The 24,345-nt window shown below is 37.0% G+C and overlaps 1 protein-coding gene across 3 annotated transcripts in view; it reads left to right on the forward strand.

The window, feature by feature from the left end:
• The window catches only part of scaf4.L (SR-related CTD associated factor 4 L homeolog), an 86,990-nt gene that overhangs the window by 42,380 nt on the left and 20,265 nt on the right, over positions 1-24,345 (forward strand). For 2 of the 3 annotated variants that reach the window (XM_018245944.2, XM_018245942.2), the window contains exons 17-19: positions 1,304-1,652; positions 4,674-4,760; positions 7,615-7,797. In XM_018245944.2, coding sequence (XP_018101433.1) covers positions 1,304-1,652; positions 4,674-4,760; positions 7,615-7,797 — 619 coding nt within the window. The remainder of the gene's footprint in view (positions 1-1,303; positions 1,653-4,673; positions 4,761-7,614; positions 7,798-24,345) is intronic. The other variant, XM_018245943.2, reaches the window with a different exon arrangement.

Here is a 24,345-nt window from a genome sequence, read left to right on the forward strand (position 1 = left end):
ATGTCATTATCAATGAAGCAGATAAAAGCCCTGGAGTTGATTTGAGGGGGAGGGGGTCTGTATGTGGAAGATTTTGCTGTGAACAAAAAGTCTGCAGTTCAACTGCATCTGAGTTTTTATTTAAAATTCAATGTGGTAATGTACAGAACCAAAATTAGAAAAAAGTTGTCTCTGTTCAAAGGTTTATGGGCCTAACAGTATAGCTACTTTTATTTAACTTTTCAGGGTTTTTATATAATGATTCTAAATACATGTATAAATGTACAGGTTGTATGTTTATTTTGTTCCCCATAATAAGCGTTGGCAAGAGTTCTGTAGTTTCTGATATATACTGTTGGTAAGAGTGGGCTCTTTCTGTGGCATCACAGGTTTGTATTTGAGGGTCACAGGGTCAGTTATATTCATTAAGATTTGTTTGGGGGGCACTGAGGAGTGGCTGGGGCTCCATGATTTGAGTGCAGCCCTGGAGTTATGCTCACATATGCAGCATTTAGTTCTGATTAGTCTTATACAATTTTAAAATATCAAAGTAAGGATTAGATGTGTTGCTGAATTACTGCACAGTCAAAATTTCTAAAATTGGTTTTGCAGATAGATTTATGGCAGTGCTTTACACCGAGATCATCATTCACATCCGTCTCTGCTTTAATGATGCCTTAAAGCTAAGGTCATTATCACATTCACATACACTGTAGGGTCAACTTGATCAGGGGAAAGTTAACCTTACTCAGTGGAAGCACACACAAACATGACAAGAACATAAAACCTTGCAGTGCAAAATTGATATTGTAACCACTGAGCTGCCGTATAGTTTTTCTCCCTGCCACAATGCTGATTTTGCTTTGAGCGGTTTTAATATGAATTAATATTTTCTAAAAATTTGTTTCCAATGTGAACCAGATGTTATTGTTAATATATACTGTTTTGTACCTTTTAAAGGGGAACTATCGAGAAAATGAAAATTGAATGTTTCATCATACTGCAATAAGAAACTTTTTAAATACAATCAATTAAAAATTCAGTGCCTTTTCTGAAATAATCAAGTTCATCTTCTCTCGGATCTAACTGTCAAAGACTTTCTGACTCACAACTGCTGCATGAAGACAGAATGAAGAGAAACAGATGTTGAGAGAGGAATAGTGAAGATAAATTTGATTATTTCAGAAACAATGCAGAATATTTAATTGGTTTTATTTACAAAATTTCTTATTTCGGTATGCTGAAGCTTATAGTAAATGTTCATTTTCACTATAGTTCCCCTTTAAGAATCCATCAAACATATAAATACGGTTTTCTTTGTAAGCAGGTGCCACCCCTTCAACCAATGTCAGCCCATCAGCCAGTTCCATCCATTCCAACTCCAGGGGTACCAGCAGTACAAGGATTGCCCCCTCCCCAGGGATTACCTCCCTTGCAAGGTGTTCCTCCATTACAGGGAATGCCACTCCCGCAAGGGCTTCCTCCACAAGGATTGCCACTCCCTCAGGGCATGCCACTGCATCAAGGCATGCCTCCCCATCAGCCTATTCCAGGAATGGGACCGCTTCAACATCCTGGCTTTCCTATTGGTATTCCTCCCCCTGGATTTGCACCTGGAGTTCCGCCTCCACTATTTATGAGACCAGGATTTAATCCAATGCATATGCCTCCAGGTATGCCTTTATAACATTTCCTTGATTTAGATCAATGTACTTTTTAACAGTATGAATTAACCCAATAGGATTGCTTTGCCTCCAATAAGAATTAATTACATCTTAGTTGGGATTAATTACAAGTTATTTTATTATTAAACAGAAAAACATTTTTAAAAACTCAAATTATTTGTGTAAAAATTGATTCTATGGGAGTTGGCCTTCCCGTAATTTGCAGCTTTCTGGATAACTGGTATCAGTTATGCAGCTTTCTCGATAACTGATCCCATACCTGTATGTAGAATATAAATCATAAGCTGAAACATCTCTGTATAACTGGAAACCCACAGGCTTGATATGAATTCCTAAAATATTTTATGACCCATAGTTCATCGTAGATCTTATTATGGTATCCACAATATCGTAAAATTTCCATACACATACAGCCTATGTGTTTATATGATATGGATAAAATGCTCTTATATACAGGTATGGAATCCATATATGGATTGCTTGGGATACGGGCACCATGCCTTAAAACTACTAAAATCCAAATATTAAAGGACCAGTAACACCAAATGTTGTAATACATACCGCCCCCCCTAAAAAAATAGCTATAATGATAGCTTACTTCCCCTTGGCTTTTTTCAAATCTTCAGCTTGAATTTGACATGCAAATTGCCCCATAGGAGAAATGCGAAAAGGCGATGGTACTTCCTCTGTGCTGAACCAGAAGTCAGCTTCCTACTGATAACCTAAAGCATCTAAGCTTTATTCCAGTGTCTGCAGCTTAAATTTGTTTCTATTCGTTCAGACAGCTTTTGGGGTAATGCTTAGGTGCTTTAGGTTATCGGTAGGAAGCGGCCTTCCGTATCAGCGGACAGAGAAATTGAAGCTGCCGTCACCTTTTTGCCTTTCTCCTATGGAGCACTTTTAAAGTCAGATTCAAGCTGAAGATTTGAAAAAATCCAAGGGGATGTAAGCCGTACCTATTTCTAAAGCTGTTTTGGGGGTATTTTAGCATTAAAAAAATTAGATGTTATTGTTCCTTTAAAGAGTGTCGTGATTTTTATGGTTTACATACTATGGTTTACATGTTTACACTGCAAATAATTCACTCTACTGTATAAAAAAATTTCCTAAACCAACAAGTGTATTTTTTTAAGTTGTAATATTGGTGTGTAGGCAGCCATCTTAGGTAATTTTTCTTGATCCCGTGCTTTCAGAAAGAGCCAGCACTTCATGATGGAACTGCTTTCAGACAGGCTGTTTACCCAACTCAATGTAACTGAAGGAGTCGCAGTGGGATTTTTACTATTAAAGTGCTATTCTCATATCTACCAGGAAGCTGTTATCTTTTGTCAGGGAGCTGTTCTATTGTTACCTTCCCATTGATCTGCAGATGGGCTGATGGGGGGGGGGAGAGACGGTGATATCACTCCAACTTGCAGTGCAGCAGTAAAGAGTGACTAAAGTTTATCAGAGCGCAAGTCACATGACTGAAGGCACCTGGGAAACTATCAACATGTCTAGCCCCATGTCAGATTTCAAAATTAAATATAAAAATATCCGTCTACTTTTTTGTGGGGTGAAAAAACTGATTTCAGTGCAGAAGTCTGCTGGAGCAGCACTTTTAACTGATGCATTTCCAAAAGAACAAGTTTTTCCCTTGACAGTATCCCTTTAAAAAGGTACCCATGATGATTTTTTCCATCAATATAGATGTTGTATGTTAGCTTAGTTATCATCAAGCACAAGGTTGCAGTTGAAACTCAAGGCTAATATAAAATGTAATGTTGGATGTATCATATGCCCTAAGTCGGCATATCCTTGAAACAGAAGCCTAATGCACACACAGTCCACAGTCAAAAATATTTAATTTGTCAATATTTACTTGGCTACTACAGCTTTTTATATCTGTTCTTGCGAGGAAAGTATCTGGCCCTCCTTCACTCCTACTCACTGGTTTGTTAGTCTTCCCTGTCCCGATTTCACTACAAATTTCCCAGTAACCTGTCCATAACATCACCTGCTATGCTTTTTGCTGCAGTTTATCTTTTGCACAAGTCGCTGCTGTTTTCAGGGATATTTTACCCCCTCTCTAGTTCACCAGTTGCTATGCCTGGGTCTTTTAAAGGACATGTAAACCCCGCACACAAAAATGTAATCCCTAAAGAGCCTTTTTGAAATCTTTAGATAACTGCCACTTGTTCAAAGGTTAACAGTAATGCTGTAGCATCCCCTTAATCACTTAGGATTCCTTCTGCTCCTCTAAGCCTATTCCCTCTGGAATTTAATATGACTTTTGGCTAATGAGCATGCTCATTAATAAACACACCCTCCCCATAGAAACTCTGCTCTAGTTGTCTGCTCCTATTATTTAGATCTTACCCCCTCTCCTGAGCTCAGAGTAACCATTACAGTGCTCAATCCAAGCAGGACTTGTCATCATATATTTAATTGTATGAACTTTATATTTCATATGTGCTGTTTGCAGATATAAATGCACTGATGTGTCAGAGGGAAAATGGCCCCTGGGTGAAAGCTGCTATTTCTTTTGAGGAAATGTAGTGCCGCTTGCAAACAGAGGGAATGTATGTAGGGCAGATGTGGCCAACTTATATACATAGTAGGAAAATATATACTTTACATGTCCTTTAAGGGATGGGAGGCATTTTAGATGTAGGCCTCAGTTTGGATTTAGAGCACATTTACTCGTTTACAACATTATGTAGTGTTCTATGGTCATATGTTTTTATTGTTAGATGAGGCATTGAATTTATTAAAACTCAACATGTTTTTTAAAGTTCCCAGTTGCGTCTCCACTGTATAAAGAAACCAAACTAAGTTCCAGCCTTCTTTCTATAACCTCCTATCGCCCGTTTTGGACTGTGGATGTATTATTGCACAGGTTTCATTGGGACTTAAGTTACATGTTTTTTCACTAGTCTTTAAAACGTACGCTCTGATGCATAATATATAAAGCAATGTAAAGTTCAGTAGTGGGATGATCATTGTACTAACTTTGTTTCTGTTCTGTAGGCTTTCTGCCTCCTCCTGGACTTCCCCCACCTATGACCCCGCCTGTTTCTATTCCTCTTCCTACACCTGGAATAAACATCCCGACTTGTAAGTGCCTGAAGAGCAGTATTGCTGGTGTCCTTAAATACATTTTTCATATATTGGCATCTTAGTGGCTTCGATTCAAAGAGATGGGTTTGAAAAGTCTTTTCTTCACCAAGTTCATAATTAGGTTTATTCTTATTTATGTATAGGTTTGTCAGCGAAATTACTCATAGCACCTTCACTTCGAAGTCCTCTGTATAATAAGCTGCTCCTTATCGAACGCCTAGCAAAGAGGTAGATTTATCAGTGAAATTAGGTCTCCACTGTCCGCCAGAGTAAAAATGAAATGAAATCGCGCAGTAGAAGTCCTATTTATTAACTTGTAAAGTAAAGGTGGCTATACAGGGCAGATCTAAGCTTGGGTCCTATAGACCAATTTGGCAGCTTATCTGCACATATATGGGACCCTCCAACTAAAGTCCTGCTTCGAGAACCCGCAGAATATCGTCAAAGTAGTCTGGTTTCGGGCCAAAGGTCCCTGATTTCTTGGCCGTGTTGGCAGTCCTCGGGTAACCCAGCTGGGTACCCGACAAAGGTGCGGGCTTGATCCCTCCCACCCTTGTTGTTCTTCCAGTTTTTCAATTTTTTGGGGGAGGGGTGGGCACCTGAGTGATGGCACTTTCGCAGGTCTCCCGGGTCCAAAGGTTAGGTGGCCTATTGTGTGTCAGGTAGTGGGAACATGCAGGTCAAATTGCAGGTACGGGTTGCGGTATGGGTTGGCCAGATCTCGATTCAGAAGGCTTGATTTTTCTGTTTAATAGAGGACCACATCCTCATCGATTTGGTCCTCACTCCAACATTTCATATCCCCTTCGATCATTTGGCCCTTTGCATTACCACGATAACACACACCCAAGGTGGGCCAGTCGCTTGCTAGCCAAGTGGGTCGAATCTTAGTGTATGGCAACCTTAAAGGAGAATTCAACCCTTAATAAAAAAAAAACCTTCCCCCCCTGGGTAGACCCTCCCTCCTTGCACCCAGACTACCTGCCCCCTGGGCAAATGCCCTAATTTTTTACTCACACCTCCATGCAGATTTTGGCCTCTGTGTTCACGGCTGCCATCTTCTTCTTCTCCTGTAATCTTTGTGTATTGACAGCATTTTCGGCGCATGGCAGTTGGAGTACATTTCCGGGCCCAAACAACTGCGCATGCGCCGAAAGTCACGAAAAAGACCGAAGAAAGAAGATGACTGCCGTGAACTCAGAGGCCAGAATCTGCTCGGAGGGGGGAGTAAAAAATTAGGGTCATTTGCCGGGGGGGGGTCTACCCAGGGTAGGGGGGAGGTTTTTTTTTTTTATGGGTTGAGTTCTCCTTTAAGATTTCATCTTTAAACCTTTAGAAACTCCTTAGAATAAATGTAGAGTGGTGGAAACTTCACACAGGCAGATTCCAAATAACTCCAAAGTCACTCTTTGATAATTATGACCCTTATGACCCAAATGTTGCATCTGAGGGACCATTCTGTTGAATACAGAGACTTCTCAGTCCGTGATATACCCGTATGAACCATGGAAGTTGGAATGGGACTTAAGTTTGTTTTTGGCCTGTCCATTTGGCTCATGTTGAGTTCCTCTTAAGGCTTTGGGTTCTGTTGAGGTAAAAAAGGGAACGTTCAATACAAAATTAAGTTGTAGAAGTAGTAATGTAACTGCAGATGAACTTGTATTTTAATTGCCTTTCCATTGTACTGGCCTCAGAAATCGTATGCTTTCATTTTTCTTTTCCAGTATTGTGTTTATGAGACTCTTAACACCATAAAATGTGTATTATACACCAATTGCATTGAATAATTACAACATATAAAAAAAATGTTAGTTTTTCAAAAATGCATTCAGGCAGATTTAGATGTCGCTATCGGTCCTTTAGACTGATTTGGCAAATTATCTGCCCACGTGCGCAACACTCCGACAGGCTTCCCTGGTCGATATCTGGCCAAAAATCGGGCAGATGTCGATTGGCAGGACAACATTGACTTGTTGATGCGCTCTTTGTCCCATCGGCGCCTTTTGCAATCTGATCTTTTGCCCCTAGGGCAGATTGGATTAGCCTGATATTACCCTGCCTTGCGCATAATAGGGAAAGATCCGCTCATTTGGCAACCTCGCCAAACAAGTGAATCTTATAGTGTAAAAATGAATATGGCTAAAAATGCCATATTTTATATACTGAACTTATTGCACCAGCCTAAAGTGCTGCTTGTCGATAGCAGCAATGATCCAGGACTTCAAACTTGTCACAGGGGGTCACCATCTTGGAAAGTGTCTGTGACACTCACATGCTCAGTGGGCTCTGAGCAGCTGTTGAGAAGCTAAGCTTAGGGCTCGTCACTAATTATCCAGCAGAAAATGAGCTTCCCCTGTAATATAAGCTGATGCTACAGGTTTGCTGATTATTAAATTCTGATGCTAATTGCACTGGTTTCTGTGCTGCCATGTAGTAATTATGTGTATTAATTACTAATCAGCCTTATATTGTGACATTTCTATTCTATGTGTACTGTATATTGTGAGTGGATCCCTAAGCTCAGTAAGTGACAGCAGCACAGAGCATGTGCAGTGAATCAGCAGAAAAGAAGATGGGGAGCTACTGGGGCATCTTTGGAGACACAGATCTTTACTGCTAAAGGGTTGTGGTTGCCTTGGGCTGCTACAGAAGCTCAAAACATATTGTACACCATTTCTTTTGTTAGGCTTTAGTTCTCCTTTAAGTGTTACAGTGGAAAGGTAAATAACATACAATTTGTGTTCTGCAACAAAGGTCACTTGGCAGAAAATCCTGTGTTGATTTGTGTAGATCTTAAGCTGACCGGCTACACTCGCCGTTGGGATAAGTTGAATAACCCCTGTTTTCTTAGCTACAGCAGATACTTCATCTAATGACTCTTCAAAAGATGTGTCTCGTGCAAATCCCAAACCAATGGTACCTGTAAGGGAAACTAAGGAGGAGGAGGTTGAGAATGCTGATAATGGCAATGGATATAAGTCTACCCCATCAGGAGGGCCAAATAATGCTCCAGGGCCCTTGAACCCACTTCACGGTAAGCATTCTGTTTTTCTCTTATAAGAGCATTTATCAAAGGATTTCTAGTGTAGACGAGATCTCTTGGTGCTGTTGAGCTGAACCATGATGTCATCGGGGCTGTGGACTTTTATATCTAGTGTAAAGTCTTATTGCTTCAACTACAATTTAAAGGGGTTGTTCACCTTTGCGTTAACTTAGTATGATGTAGAGTGATATTCTGATATCATTTGCAATTGGTTTTCATTTTTATTATTTTTCATTTTTATTTACCTGTTTATTTGGTGGCTCTCCAGTTTGCATTTTCAGCAATCTGGTTGCTAGGGCCCTTATTACCCTAGCAACCATGCATTAATTTGAATAAGAGACTCCAATATAATAGAGGCCTGAATAGAAAGATGAGTAGTAAAGTAGCAATAATAATACATTTGTAGCGTTACATTTGTTTTTTAGATGGGGCTAGTGACCCATTTAAAATCTGGATAGTCAGAAGAAGGCAAATAATTAAAAAAAAAAACCTAAGACCAATTAAAAAGTTGCTTAGAATTGACCATACTAAAAGTTAACTTAAAGGACCAGTAACGGCAAAAACATTCTTTTAAAATTCGTTAGTGTGCTACAAAAAAAAGACTCCAACACATATAAAACTTTAAAAGTCGCTAAGTCTTTATTAAGAAATAACTTGCCGAAACTCCGCTTGCGATCCTCTTCAGAAAAGGTGATCCATCGTGTGATGCTCCATTTCTCCTCCCTGCCTTCCTTATAGGAGATAGCCAGGGAGCAGAAATTGAGCGCCGCACGATGGATTGTTGCCGTTTCTGAAGAGGAGCGCAAGTAGTTTCGATCAGTTATTTCTTTATAAAGACTTAAACGATTTTAAAGTTTAAAATGTGTTGGCGTCTTTTTTCGTAGCATACCAACGAATTTTTTTTAGAAAATTTTTGCTGTTACCGGTCCTTTAAAGGTGAACCACCCCTTTAACAAAGTTTCATGGCACCCGTAACCTTAAAGGCCTCTGGCATTTCGGTGCCATAAATCACAGGCTCGTTTGTAAGATGCATATTCTTATTCCTAATTACGACTGTTTAATGGATTGTTCCGGTTTATGGCATTTACAGTATTTAACAACTCTTTAGTGCCTTATGTTTTAACATTGGTTTGAACGTTCTTTCTGAGTCTTGTACTGACTTTAAGCTGTTCCTTTGTTGTACGATTTTGGGGAGTTTTACTTTTTGTATATGATGCACCTGATGCTGTTTGTATTCGTATTTCTAGTTATTTAAACATGTACTGTTTTGTTTTGAACTCTTTCGCTTAGCAGGTGGACTAGGTCTTTTAGAATCTGTGTTCTTTGTTTTATGCAGAGCTGTTTTTATCATCTGAAGTACTTGTACTTAGTCTTAATGCAGATTATACTCCTAATTTATATATGCTATGGTCCACTTTCTGTTGTGCAGTTAAGACCAGATGAAGCTGCAGTCGCTCCCTGTGGCGGCTTATGCCAATAGTAAAGCAGAACGTAGCAAACATGATATATTTTTGGCAAGATGAATGAATCGGATTTGTTCTGATTCCTATAACACATTTACTTCTGGATATCATTTGACTCACTGCACTGATGTTATCTTTCGCATTTACTTGACGAATCCTCAATCAACTCTTGGCTTCCTAGTTTAAACTACAGTACTTTAGCATTGGGTGAAGTTTAAGGACGTAAAGGAAAACTATACCCCCCCCCCAAACAATGTAGGTCGCTATAAAAAGATAGTGCATAAAACAGCTCATGTAAATAAACCATTTTCATAATGATACACTTTTCTAGTAGTATGTGCCATTGGGTAATCATAAATAGAAAATTGCCATTTTAAAAAATAAGGGCCGCCCCCTGGGATCGTATGATTCACGGTGCACACAAACATAACCATGCAAACTATACATGTTAGGTCACATGAGCCAATTAACAGACAGAGTTCTGTCTTTTGCTTCCTCACTTGTTCCTGTTACAGTTAGAGCTGCAGTATTTCTGGTCAGGTGATCTCTGAGGCAGCACACAGACCATCTCAAAATGGTGGCTCAAGGCAAGAGATGTAAAAGGGCAATATTTACTTAAATATATATTCCAGTTTGATAAGATTCTTTAATATGTCACTTAATATGATATAAACTGTTGCTTAAAGGACAAGGAAAGTCTTAAATAGAATAAGGCTAGAAATGCTGTATTTTGTATACTAAATATAAACATGAACTTACTGCACCACAAGCCTAATCAAACAAATGATTTATGCTTTCAAAGTTGGCCACAGGGGGCCACCATCTTCTAACTTTGTTAAACATCAATGCCTGACCCTGACTCTGCACATGCTCAGTATGGTCTGTGCTGCTTAGGGATCGTCATAAACAAAGCTGCTTGAATTCTGCGTGGCTGGTAAGTAAGGTGGGGGCTCCCCCTGCTGTTCATAAGTATGATTGTTTTCCTGCAGAGCAGTTAGGGACCATCTGACAATTCCTTTCCTTGTCCTTTAAGTATTCATTTTGGGAGGTATAGTTTTCCTTTAATGACTATCTGTCACCCAACTGCATGAAGAGAGAATTAAGAGAAACAGATGCCAATAGAGATGCCGATATCTGTTGTTTAAGTATTCATTTTGGGGGTGTCGTTTTCCTTTAAGATTTTAGACATTCGCAGAGGCCACACATATATATCTGTAAATGAGGTAAAGGTAAAAGGCACACATGAATTTCTAAGGTTATAGATTCCAGTTAACAGTACAGGCATGGGACCTGTTATCCAGAATGTACAGGACCTGAGGTTTTCCGGACGAGGGGTCTCTCCGTAATTTGGATCTCCATACCTTGTCTCTTAGAAATTTTAAATATTAAATATACCCAATAGGATTGTTTTAACTCCACGAAGGATGAATTGTTTCTTAGTTGGCATAAAGTACAAGGTACAAGTATCCAGAATGCTCAGGAACTGGGGTCTTCCGGATAACGGATCTTTCGTTAATTTTGATCTTCATGCCTTAAGTCTACTAGAAAATCGTGTAAATATTCAATAAACCCAATAAGCTGGTTTTCCCTCCACTAAGGATTAACTATATCTTTGGATCAAGTACAAGGTGCTGCTTTATTATTACAGAGAAAAGGGAAATCATTTTTAAATATTTGGATTATTTAATTATAATGGAGTCTATGATATACGGCCTTTCTGTAATTCGGCGCTTTCTACATAACGGGTTTCCAGATAATGGATCCCATACCTGTATGGTTTTATTGGAGAAAAAGGAAATCGTTTTTAAATATTTGGATTATTTAATTTTAATGGTGTCTATGGGAGACAGCCTTTCCGTAATTCGGAGCCTTCTGCATAACTGGTTTCCGGATAACGGATCCCATACCTGTATGGTTTTATTGGAGAAAAAGGAAATCCTTTTTTTTTTTTTTTTTTTTTTTAATAATTTGTCATTTGATTGTATTGGAGTCTATGGGAGATGGCCTTCCCTTAATTTAGAGCTTTCTGGATAACTGATCCCATACCTGTATTGTAAAGCAAATGCACATTAGATTTTTTTTGATCGTCAAGCTTTTCCTAGAGAAAATCGCATCATTTATAACACAAACTACATGCACTGTGGGATTTTAGAAAATCAGGAATGGTTTTAAAATATTCATTGCTTATTTATTTATTTTATTTTAACTTGTTTTACTGTAATGCGCATATGGCAAGACTTCTTTTTTTCACCTCACTATATTCTGAAGATTTTGGTCCTGAATTGGACTGAAGAAAAACTACATAGTCAATAAGTGAATTATCAGAAGCATATTACCGAGTCATTCATTCCTGAAAGGCTTATTTTATTGCACTGCATATGTTACATCACTATACTATATATAGCTGCACTTCAGGTGCACATTAAAGGGGAACTCAGGCTTCCAAACCAAAATTTGATAGAGGCCCACATAACACAGAAACCCATAATATACCCATCACAGTTACCTGTTTCTTCATAAAGTATGAATAAATGCCATTTTCTATGCTGAAATCCAGCTGTTTAACAGTTCTCCTATTTCTGCGTCATTTAAAATCCTGGCAGTGAAAAAGGGACTAAACACTGTTACAAATTGTAGCAACTTCTCCACAGTTTAGACAGCATGCAGGAACTACATAACCCAATGCATTGCACTTTGATGTTCCTTTCCTTATTGAAATCTGTGCAGGAAATTGAGGGGTTTGGAGGATGCAGGCAGATGCAGATGGCTGTTGATACAAAGTAACAATAGTCAGCTAACTCAGTAAAGTAGTCAGACAGATGAGCAGGGAGATAGGCTTAGGAAACTGTAAGAAACATTTTAAAATCATGAAAAGTCTGCATATTTTTAAATTGATGTATATTGCAAAGTTGCTTGAAATTGTTTACTTTTCAAAAAAAGCTTATGTTTTTGTGGAGTTCCCCTTTAATCTCACCTATCTTACTCCACGAAGATGTTTCGCCAGACACACAGATCATAGATACTAGATAATAAAGATTTAGGCATACTCTTGATTTGGTTTAAGTTGTAAAGGATTTTGCAAGCTCGGTTTATCTGTTAGATGCCCATGAAACACAAAGCTTGCGTTAAACATTACAGAAGAGAATACATTGCAGCCTGTAATAATTTGGTGCTTTTGAAGAGGATGCCCAGTAGTGTGCTCTTGCCACTGGAGGGGATACCAGATTATGTAAATTATCAGCGAAAAAGGTAAGCTTATGTGAGAATGCACACGCACATAAATCTATTTATTCGCATACACGTATGCCAGTCATTCACTACTGTCTCTTACTATTTGCAGACAGTTATAATCGTTTGCTAATCATACCCATTCAATCTTAATATTGGCCTGAATAATGTGAGAGGTGGGTAGAGACATCCCCAAACAGATGTTTGTTCTAAAATATACGGAAAATGCACGTTAGGAACACAGTGGAGAAAACGTAAAATATTTTATATGTAATTTAAGAGGTGGGCAGACATCTCCGTACATATATTTTGATATAACGAATTAAAGAAACTAGAACACTTTTTATATATAAAAGATTGGCAAAATCTTAGGGCATTTTCTTTATTGTGATGGCTCGGAGATGTTTCTGTAGTTTTCATACACACATTCACTTCATTGAAAGTAACCTGCACATATTGTAACCTCTCCTGATTATAATTTTCTTCCACATTGCACAACTTTATTTGGTTTTATTTCCCTTGGAACCACGCAACAGGAATATGTTCAACGAAAGACTGTATCATTTTACCATGTATTGTGATTATTTTAAATAAAGTCTGGTTCAAAATATTTGCAGTGTGCAGTGATTATCTAGCTGGAGGAAACCAGGAGACCAAAGATCCTCTGTTACCTTGAGTTTGTACCTCTATCACTTTGTTTAATCATGGAATTGTTTTTACATAAAATAAGGGGGATTATAGTTGGATTTTCTAATAGGTTGGCCACCTTGCTTCCCAACCACGCTCCACACATAATCTTCTAACAATATTAGATATATTTGCACTGATATGTGTGTGTGTTCTCTATTGCCACATTTAATCTGATAACACACAGCCAATAATTTGTCAAATTGCTCTGATTAGAAAGCAAAGCTTGAAGGTGACCAGATCAGTCTCATGAGTTGACCATTCAGAGCAATCACCTGAGTACATATTTGGCATTTGACATTTTAGAAGCTCATGACTTTTCTTCCCCCCACAACACTTTTAAAACATTATGATTTGTAGATGTTACTGTTCCTTTAAGTAATCAAAATATAACTTACTTTTGCCCTGCCTTGTGCTTGCCTCAGTAATTCTACTATAGTTTATCTATTATCAACTGCTCTGTAGCCATGGGGGTAGCCATTCAAAACACAGGACACACAGCAGATAAGATATACTATATAGTATCCCATTGTATATTACAGAGCTTATCTGTTTTCTGATATGTATCCTGAGCCTTTTCTCCCTGTTCAGTTATGAATTGCTGCCCCCATGACTACGCAACAGCTTGTTTATATAAACTATAGTAGTACTAATCTGTTATCTACTGTGTATCCTGTGCTTGAATGGCTGCCCCCATGACTACGCAACAGCTTGTTTATATAAACTATAGTAGTACTAATCTGTTATCTACTGTGTATCCTGTGCTTGAATGGCTGCCCCCATGACTACGCAACAGCTTGTTTATATAAACTATAGTAGTACTAATCTGTTATCTACTGTGTATCCTGTGCTTGAATGGCTGCCCCCATGGCTACACAACAGCTTGTTTATATAAACTATAGTAGTACTTATCTGTTATCTACTGTGTATTCTGTGCTTGAATGGCTGCCCCCATGGCTACACAGCAGCTTGTTCATATGAACTATAGTAGTGTTTCTGAAGCAAGCACATCCATTGTACCAGTGCCGGGCAACAGTACATTATATTTTCATTAATTTTTAAAACACTTAAACACACTTATTTTTGTGGTGTTACTGTACCTAGTGGGATGCACTAAATCTGGGATTTGGATTTGATGGTCGTTAGCACAGTATGGGTTTCAAATTGCTTTCCAATAAATAACGTGAAGCAATAAAGCTAAAACAGTCGCACAATGTTTTTAAACATCTTCTCGTAAATTGGAAGTATATTTGGACTCCAAATATTTGTTACATAAATAACATTACATGATCCAGTTTACGAGTCTTAATAGACTTTCACAGCCATATAATTTGAGAATAGTGAATGGCTTTAATTATGGATTCTTACCTGCTTTAAAATGCAGTTGATATAAATATGAAGTTTAATATAAAAAAATGTAAATTGTAAATGTCTAAAATAACATGGATCTATAAAACATTGTTAACGTTGTTAAGCAAAGTACATTCTAGAGACCAGTTGAGTTAAACTGACTTTCATACACTGAAACATATCAGATTTACTTTAATTTGTCTTTGCAGATGCAAACTGGTTTCCAAAACAGAGTAATGTATGGGTTCTATTCTGTTAATACAAAACCATATTCAATCTTGGGCATGGTTACTGCTAAACAGTGGATTGCTGTTTACTTACTAATCAATCTTACACATGACACTGCAGGCTTTGGGAAGCACCGCAATATGAGAATGGAAGTTTCAGGATGAAATATATTACTAGTTTTGTATTCTTCTAGGAAGAGATCTTAGCAAGTAAGAAGTCCTTTTTTCATATCGATAGTTAAGGGTTAGCTTCCATATCTCTTTCTAAGGCCAAGGGAATGATTCACGTTTTTCCATATAATCATGGCAAAAGGCCAACATGTCCCCAGTTTTCTTTCTAACGGTGGACACAAATGAAACGAAAATATATCCTATAAAAAAGGCAGTATATAGAGAGATCATTATAAGCTTCACCATGGAATAGAAAATTAAAATAAAACCTACAAAAATCTAGGGGGGGGGGTGGAAGCACTCTTAAGGCTAATACAAAATATATTTAAGTAGAGTGGAAGTGCTACTTACAATGCACTTCCCTGGGCCCCTGTCTCATAAGTAATTCAGTATAAATGCAAGTGCATGTGTTTACAAAACAGGGGTTTTTAGTTACAAAGTTATGATCATAAAGTTGAAAAGCCACCATACCACGTCAAGGTAAACCCCATATGGTGGTCCCTAACTTACTTAACTCAGGTCACAATATAAAAAGATACTTCTCTGCATAATAGCATTACCTGTACACAATGTGTGTTGTGCATTGGTTTCAATCTGAAGGCTGAATCCTCCCCCGCCAGCAAGGGCTTTTAAGAGAGAGAGAGATTGCTCAAACCAACGCCCATATTTAAAAGCTTAAATATATTTTATACTTAAATATATTTTGTATTAGCCTTAAGAGTGCTTCCACCACCCCCCCTAGATTTTTAAAATAAAACCTACATAGCTTTGGGAAAATATCATAAGAGAATAATGATTACCTTCTTTTATAGTTCAACAGAAATAGCATTTTTTTGTGTCTAAGATACTCTCTTACAAATGTAGCATGCCTTTGATTGTCTCCTGAATATCTCATAAGCAGAGTGGTACATTCTAATACATTCAATCTTGGTATTTTTTTTTTTTTACCCCAAAAACAGTGTAGTCAAAGGTTAAATTTGATTATACACATTTTAGAATGTTTTGCTAATTGCCTTCATGTTAAAAGTATTATTTTCTTGCCTGAAATGTAGGGGCATTGCAGCAGCATCTATGAGGATAAGTGTTAGATTTCGGAGGTTTGTATTATGGTTTTTGTTGACAATATTTCTGTTCCTCGATAGGTGTGAGGCATAAGTACAGATAAGCACCACATGACAAAAGCATTTAGCAGTAGGAATCTCACAGATTGTGTCTTATGGAATTGGTTATTACAAGAGAAGAATTGTGTGTTTTATTAGACTTTTATGATCGTAAAGCAAACATTTTAATTTGCACCTATGTAACTGTACTTCTGCATCATCACCACCAGGTGAGTCTTTGTATTTCACATTAGTGATAACACACATATAACTACACACCTACACTTATCAGTAGGTTTTCAGAAACATACAGAAATAAGAAACTTTGTAAATAAAATCAAATATCCTGCATTGTTTCTGAAATAATCAAGTATATGTTCACTATCCCTCCTTTCTCTTCATTCTCTTCATGCAGCATTTGGGTGTCAGATATTCATTGACAGTCGGATCAAATATAGCAGGGGCTTCCTTTCCTAGCAGAGCTCACTCAAATAACTGATTCCAGTACAAACAAAATAACTGCCTTTTGCTCAAATTCTGCATGTAGAGAGACAGGATTTCTGGATATTTTAATAGAGCGAGATCTAATACATCTTCTAGGCAAAAGGAGCTGCTCTATGAGATATATTGGATCTAACTGTTAAAGGAAAACTATACCCCCGAACAACGTAAATCTCTATAAAAAGACAGCTCATATGTAAAGCCCTGCTTCATGTAAATAAACCATTTTCATAATAATATACTTTTCTAGTAGTATGTGCTATTGCGTAATCATAAATAGAATATTGCCATTTTAAAAAATAAGGGCCGCCCCCTGAGATTGTACTTTCACAGTGCATACATACCAACAAACTATACTTGTTAGGTCACATGAGCCAATTCACAGAGTTAAGAGAAACAGATGCCGATAGAGTGATAGCGAATATGATTATTTCTGAAACAGTACAGAATATTTAATTGCTTGCATTTAGAAAGTTTCAGTATGCCAAAGCTTATGTTAAATTTAAATTTTCACGATAGTTCCACTTTAATGAGTCCTTCATATGGAATAACGCAAACATTTGATGGGTGAATACAGTTCTGTTTGTTTTTAAAATCATTAAAATTGCTGCTCTTGTGATGGCTACTTAAAGTGACACTGGCATGTTCTTGGTTGAGAAACTGAGAACATGTTCTTGGTTATCACAGGACCATGTAACACTTTTAAAGCCATTCAGCAGCATGTTATAATATTTACTCCTATGAAATCCTCAGTTTCAACTGTGGCATACAATCAAATTGTGAAAAGAACATTTGTAACCTATTAACTTGTCCACTGTAGAGATGTATTATTTCTGCCTTTAATAGCTGACCCTTTCCATAGAAATTTACAGATAATTTTTTGAATAATATTTTTACAGTTTATATGTAGAAATAAGTCTAATCAACTGGACTTTGTGTTTTCATTGAAGACGTTCCACCAGTCATTTGACTGACTTTCTCAATTCAGAATGACTTAAAGCTCCAATCATGCTAATACAATCAACACCTAACTTCATGATTGATAAACAGATTGTTGATTGGATCATCATTCCAAGGTATTTATTCCAGATCTTTTTACAAGTCATTCTGAATTGAGAAAGATGGGTCAAGAAATAACCATATGAAAGATGAGGAAGTAGAATATTTGGAATTTATTTAAAGGTTCCATGAAAATCTTATGTTAATCCAGGGATTTTCAGGTGGTATGAAAACTGTAGAGATAAGTCTGCTTTGTAAGGCTTATGTTGTACGCCTGGTTGTTGATGTAAATGTTTAGTTTATAGGTGCATCTTAATTTGCTATCCAATTAGTTATTATTAATACTGTTGAATTATTTATCAATTAATCTTGCAGTAGTGTGCAGAATGCATGTGTTCATATGTATTTCAAACACTTTAAGGATTATGGTAATGGAGAGTGGGTTTATCTGCCGGATTGCCCTCTACTCGCCGCAGATAATTACATTCCTTTCAATGGCAAGTCAGTAACTGGGTCCCAGGTTGTATTTTCTAAATTGTTTTACACAATGTCTTTAACGTAGCACACCACTGACCCAGAAAATAAATTAAAAAAAACATTTTGAAAACAATGACCATTCAGGTCCAAATTTAACAGTGTAACCTTTAGCAGAAAGAATTTCAAATGAATTCTGGGAAGTATGCCTTCTACTTTTCGATTCAAATAAGGAGTATTATTGAATTAGGGGCATTAAAAAGTTGGTATGTATTTGTGTCAACACACACAATTTTAGGTGATTTCTCATAAAACCTAAACACCTTTCTTCAATGCTGGGTCGCCTTTACACATTTATACACATATCTTGCCGTGAGAAAAGTCAACCTGCTTGATAGAAGTGCTGATATTACTTCCAAAGAGCTAGGGATTTCAAAGGACGAATGTCTGCATTTTAAGTGTTGAAGAATACTCTTTGATAAATATTCAAGTGGAAGATCATGAATGGAGACAGAAGATGACCTTTAGTAACGGTAATTTGATTTTTTTTTTCCTGTAATGAATATATGTTAGGAAAACTTAATTTTTTTTGTAAGGGGACTTTTGTAATTTTTTGCAGGTCATTAACATTAAAGAGGAAGTAAAGTGTAAAATAGAATAAGGCTAGAAATGCTGTATTTTGTATACTAAACATAAACATGAACTTACTGCACCACAAGTCTAATCAAACAAATGATTTATATTTTCAAAGTCGGCCACAGGGGGTCACCATCTTGTCACATCTTTGCAAGGCCAAGACTGTGCACATGCTCAGTGTGGTCTGGGCTGCTTAGGGATCATCATTAATTATCAAAACAGCTCAAGTCAAATATCTGCCAGAAGCCGATACAGCAACACTGATTAATAATCAGAATACAGACTGCACTGGGCCCTGTGTTGTCATGTAATCTAATGTGGGTTTTATAGTCTTCGTATTGTTTAATACAAACTTTCTCCAACTCTCCCAGTGGCTGCAGCAAAATAATCCTCCAAATAGAATCCCAGTTTATCTGTTTAAATCTGGCTCCATGATCTTTATCCCTGCAGCTGGAGTTGGAAACAGTAAAGGGGATGTAAAGGCAAAAATAAAATCCAATACAAATCTCTACAGAGTCGCCGACTGCTCTACAGGGAAAAAAACAAAGCTGCTTGAGTTCTGCATGGCTGGGAAGTAAGGCGGGGGCTCCCCCTGCTGTTCATAAGTATGATTGTTTCCCTGAAGAGCAGTTAGGGACCGTCTGACAATTCCTAACCACAGCGGTAAATGAAGGGAGAATTTCACTGCATACAGTCAGGTTTCTTATAAAAACAGTACACATTTTTTTAATTAAAGTATATTGGAGATAGGTTTCTTTTTCGTTAAAGAAAGTAAATTGTATTTTTTTTATTTTTTTGCCTTTATAAACTTTTTATGACACTTTTAAAGGGCATGTAATTTGTATGAAGCTCCTTAATTAGTCTATAGTTTGCTTCAGTGTAAAATTGATGCGTACGTCTATAGAAACATACTGCTTTGGGATTGTAACATGTGTAACCATTTACACTGGTCCTGTAACCCTCAGCAACCAGATGCTTGTTTTCATTATTTTAACATCCATACAATAGATTTTTATTTATTTATTTTTGGACAACTATAAGATGTAGAATCAGCTTTCCGACCCAACAGTTGCCATATAAACAGATGTGCACCTTGTTTTAATAACTATACAGTAGAACTCCCATTTTATATTTTTCATGGGACCAGAAAAAATTGTATAAATTTCAGGAAAATGTGAAATCAGGCAAATTTATTATGCAAAATATGTATAGGTGGGACCACAAAAAACTAAAGTTGGGGAAAACTTAAAATCAGGGGCTGTAAAATTGAGGTTTCACTGTATTCTATTGTAGAATTGCACTGCACCAGGAGTGCCCACAAGGTAGATCCGGATCTTCCAATAGACCTTTAGCTGGTGTTCAGTAGATCTCAAGACACTGTCAACAAACAGCTTGTCTATATCACCCTACTGTTTCATTTTTTTCATTCAGATATTTATTATGTTATGGTTACATAAGGAATAGTTGTTTGTTAAATATAACTATATACATTTTCTCATAAATCAATATTTAAGTAAAATCTTTCATGGAACAGAATGATAACAATGTTTTTATGGATGTAAATCATAATGGGACAACACTAAAAGTAGATGTCGCATTAGTAAAGTATGGGTACTCCTGTACTACACAATATTTAGGGTGTTCATGAAGACCCACTTGAAAAGCACAATTATACATAAAACATAATATATCAAGTAAAAGTGTGAGCACTGAGTAATGTGGCCCATGTACACTAGACCCTCCACAAAGGAAGCGAAAACCCGTATATAGCAAAACATAAATGGAGTTAGGCACTTGGAAAATCACATCACGGTAAAAAAAAGAGGTTAAATAAAAAAAAAATTATTTAAAGTATAAGTATACCTTTACAATAAGTTAATGTAAAATTGATGAGGGTGCTATTCTAAGAAAATTTGCAATGTACATTCATTATTTCGTTATCCTAGGATATTAAGGGATATATATACTGTTAACATTAATTATGTTTCAACAGCACCACCTGCTGGTCTTTTTCCCACCAGTCTGACCACCAAGTAGTCAAGGAAGTTGTCAGGAGTAAGAAAGAGGCTGCTCTGATGTTCTTCTGCTTAGGTAAGGTTTTTAATTGTTTTCCTAAGCAAAAGAACATCAGAGCAGCCTCTTTCTTTCACATGACAACTTCCTTGACTACTTGGTGGTCAGACTGGTCAGAAACTGACCAGCAGGTGGCGCTGTTGTAACAAAATACATTCATATTAACAGCACATATATCCCTTAATATCTTGAAATTAAGAAAAATAAATAATGAATGTAGTTTACAAAAGTGCTTAGAATAGCCCCCTCGTCAATTTTACATCCACTTATTTTAAAGGTTTACTTTATTTTTCTGTTTGCTATGGGTTACTGGTCAGTGGCAATTTGAAGCAATAAGATGCCCCTTTTGTGAAACCGGAACTAGAGGTGTCACAGAAAATGCTTTCCACAGAAAGCCACGGGCTCTCCAACCACAAATCTAATACTCATCACTGTCAAACCTAATGGGACATAAATAAATTCGATGTAAATTAGCTGTACTAGTTAAGGGCATGATGTGGTCTTCTATATGCCTTTTGCTATCCTTTGGATATAAATAATCCCTGGGCCACGTATGAAAACAAATACAGGTATGGGACCTGTTATCCAGAATGCAGGGATCTGGAGTTTTCCGTATAACAGATGTTTCCGTAATTTGGATCTTCATACCTTAATTTTGCTAAAAAAAAAACATTAAACAACCCCAATAGGCTGGTTTTGCCTCCAATGAGGATTAATTATATCTTAGTTGGGATCAAGTACAAGCTACTGTTTTATTATTACAGAGAAAAAGGTAATTATTTTTAAACATTTCCATTATTTGAATAAAATGGAGTCTGAGGGACGGCTGTTTCATAATTTGGAGCTTTCTGGATAACTTGTTTCCAGAGAACATACCTGTAGTACAATTATGGAATTCATTTCATATAGGCATTTAGATTATATTTAGTTTAGTAATGTATTCCCCCTCCCCACCCCAAAAGGATAATTATATCTGTCGTAAATTTTAACATCTCCATTTACATTATGTTGGTTCTCCAAGTTATAACTTGATGTTCAGTTTTGTGCAAAATGAAAGCTGCTGTGGCATTTTTCTCTGTTTATTTTCTAAAAAAACGGTTCTGTAATGCTCTAATCCAATGCTTTCACTAAGTATCCATGATCAAATGCTCCCTTCTAACTTTAATTTCAGCCATAAAGCAAGCAGTCTGTTTCAGCAAGAACAATATTTTAATTCTTTAAACATTTCTCACTCTTCAGCACACTCCTTGCACAAAACGTACACATCATTTTAGGCCAAATCTCAGGATTTTCTGTAGAGTGTTTACCTAACTGAATCTGTGCCTTTGAAATTGTGTGAATTTACAACTCTGCACAACTGAATGTTTTTTGTTTTTAACATGATACAGTATATTTTTAAAAAAAAATTGAATATGCTAAATAGGGTTTTGATTCAATTTGCTATTTGGCTGAAACTTCTTAGAAGATTTGCCAATTGGCCAAATCCAAAACATATGGATTTGTTACATCCCTAATAATTATTCCCATAATAATTATATTTTAAAATAATGAGACGTATATCGATTTGCCTCCCTTAAAGGAGAAGGAAAGCTACCAAGGCAGTTTATTCCCAATAGATTAGCCACAACGGTGATAGCTAGAACACCATTTTTATTCCTTAGAATGGCAAACGGCTGTAGACACTCTCTGATTGTTTAGGATAGCAGCTGCCACATTAGCTTGTTGAGAAAGATATTTTATTTGTAATATTGGCTTCAATGCGATTGTAGAAAGTATGATTCTTATTTGACACACAGTTACTTGTGTGACCTTGATATAAATCACTTGTGCACTCTGCTTCCACTCTCAACCTTCACTAACAAACATAAGAGAAACCAAAGGCACTGTGTACACTCAGGAGATGGAAATGGGGTCTTAAAATGGTCCTACTTTAGATTGATATTAATGCAAAAATACCTTAATTAATGCCTCTGATCTATTTTTATGCTCCCAAGCAAGTGCTTCTGCACTTATTAACTAATCTTCTGTCATTTATTCTGGCCTGGTACAGTAGTAATTAGCCTCCCATGCATTAAACATTTTTTAGGTTAATGTCTCTACAATTAATTGAGGCTTGAAGTCATTGGTCTTAATCACTTGATGCCTCAGTCCATTTCTTAGGTAGCCAAGCAGTTGTTTCCCAAGTGTTCTGTGCTGATATAACATCTCAAAGTGGATATGACTCTTACAATCTCATTGGGTGGAAGCACCCATCTACCTGGAAAGACCATTTATAATCCAAAAATGGCCAAAAGATAGAATCATATCGCTATACTGCCCATCTTTATTCTAACAGTAGATGTTTGGAAGCACCTATGTAGAAGCAGTGTGGGCTGTTAAATCTCTGTTTAAACCTTTACAGGGATTCTTACATTATATATATATATATCACAGTAGTCTGTCATTATGAAATATTTTTTAAAATTGTTGTACCACAACAAGAAAGGAACATACATCTGTCTGCTCCAGTTCAATCTAGCCGCTTTTTGTAACCAAGCCCACAAGACCAGCAGTTGTACATTCAAGATCAATGACTGGAAGACCCAGGTACTGTATTGATTCTAAGGGGTATGAAGCAAACCCAACACGGCTAAATGTTAATCCGAATTAAGGTATTGGTAGCCTTCAAGTGCAGAGGCGCACACACATTCTACAAACAAGTTCTTAGACTTTTAGTTTGTTAGCTTATTGGTGTTTTCACTCATCATTTTTTACAAATGAATACATTTTCAAAACTGGTTGCCCAGAACCTAAGAAAAAAGATTTATCTTTAGAGATTACATTCAGAAACAGGCTGGTAATGCACGTTTTGCCTAATCCAACTCTTTACATTACTATATATGGCAAAAGTATGTGGACACCTGCTTGTCCAACATCTCAGTCCAGAACCAAGAATTTTACCTTTAAATTGGTCCTCTTTGCTGTTAAAGAGTCTCCTAATCTTATCAGAAGGTTGTCCGCTAGATGTTATAACATCATTGGATGGAATTTGAATTATACACTACAGTTAGATATCGGTACTTGTATCTCACCGGCGGTCAGTTGGATTGAGTTCAGGACTGTGTATCGGCCAATCACGCTCTTCCACCTCTGCAAAACCATTCTGTCTGGACCTGGCTTTTTGCATGGGGGCATTATTGTGCTGAATCAGGAAAAAGCCTTCCGTGAACTATTGCCACAAAGTAGGAAGTGCGGAATTTTAAATGTCTGAAATGATAGCAAACAGCCAGTAAATAGAGGGGATGGCTACATACTTTTGTCCATATAGTGTATATGTATGATATAAAGCCGTCCTGGTCTTGCACCATATTCATCTCACAGGCAGTGAGCTGAAACTCTTAATATATACCTCTATTCACACTCACCAGAGGTTAGTGTAATCAACTTTAGGTGCATTTCTTACCAGATAATTCCTAAGCTCAATCCTATTGTAAAATGAAAAGGTAAGGTAAATGTGACTGTACTGAAGAGTTCTTGTGTTGGTGAAATGTGAAATCCAGAATTCCTGTCTTCGTGCAAAATATAGGATTTCAGTAAAGTCATCATTCTGATGGTTACAAGCAAATAGGAGAGTCTTCCTCATCTCACTGT

Source organism: Xenopus laevis, chromosome 2L (genome assembly GCF_017654675.1).
Source record: "Xenopus laevis strain J_2021 chromosome 2L, Xenopus_laevis_v10.1, whole genome shotgun sequence".
Lineage (NCBI taxonomy): Eukaryota > Metazoa > Chordata > Amphibia > Anura > Pipidae > Xenopus > Xenopus laevis.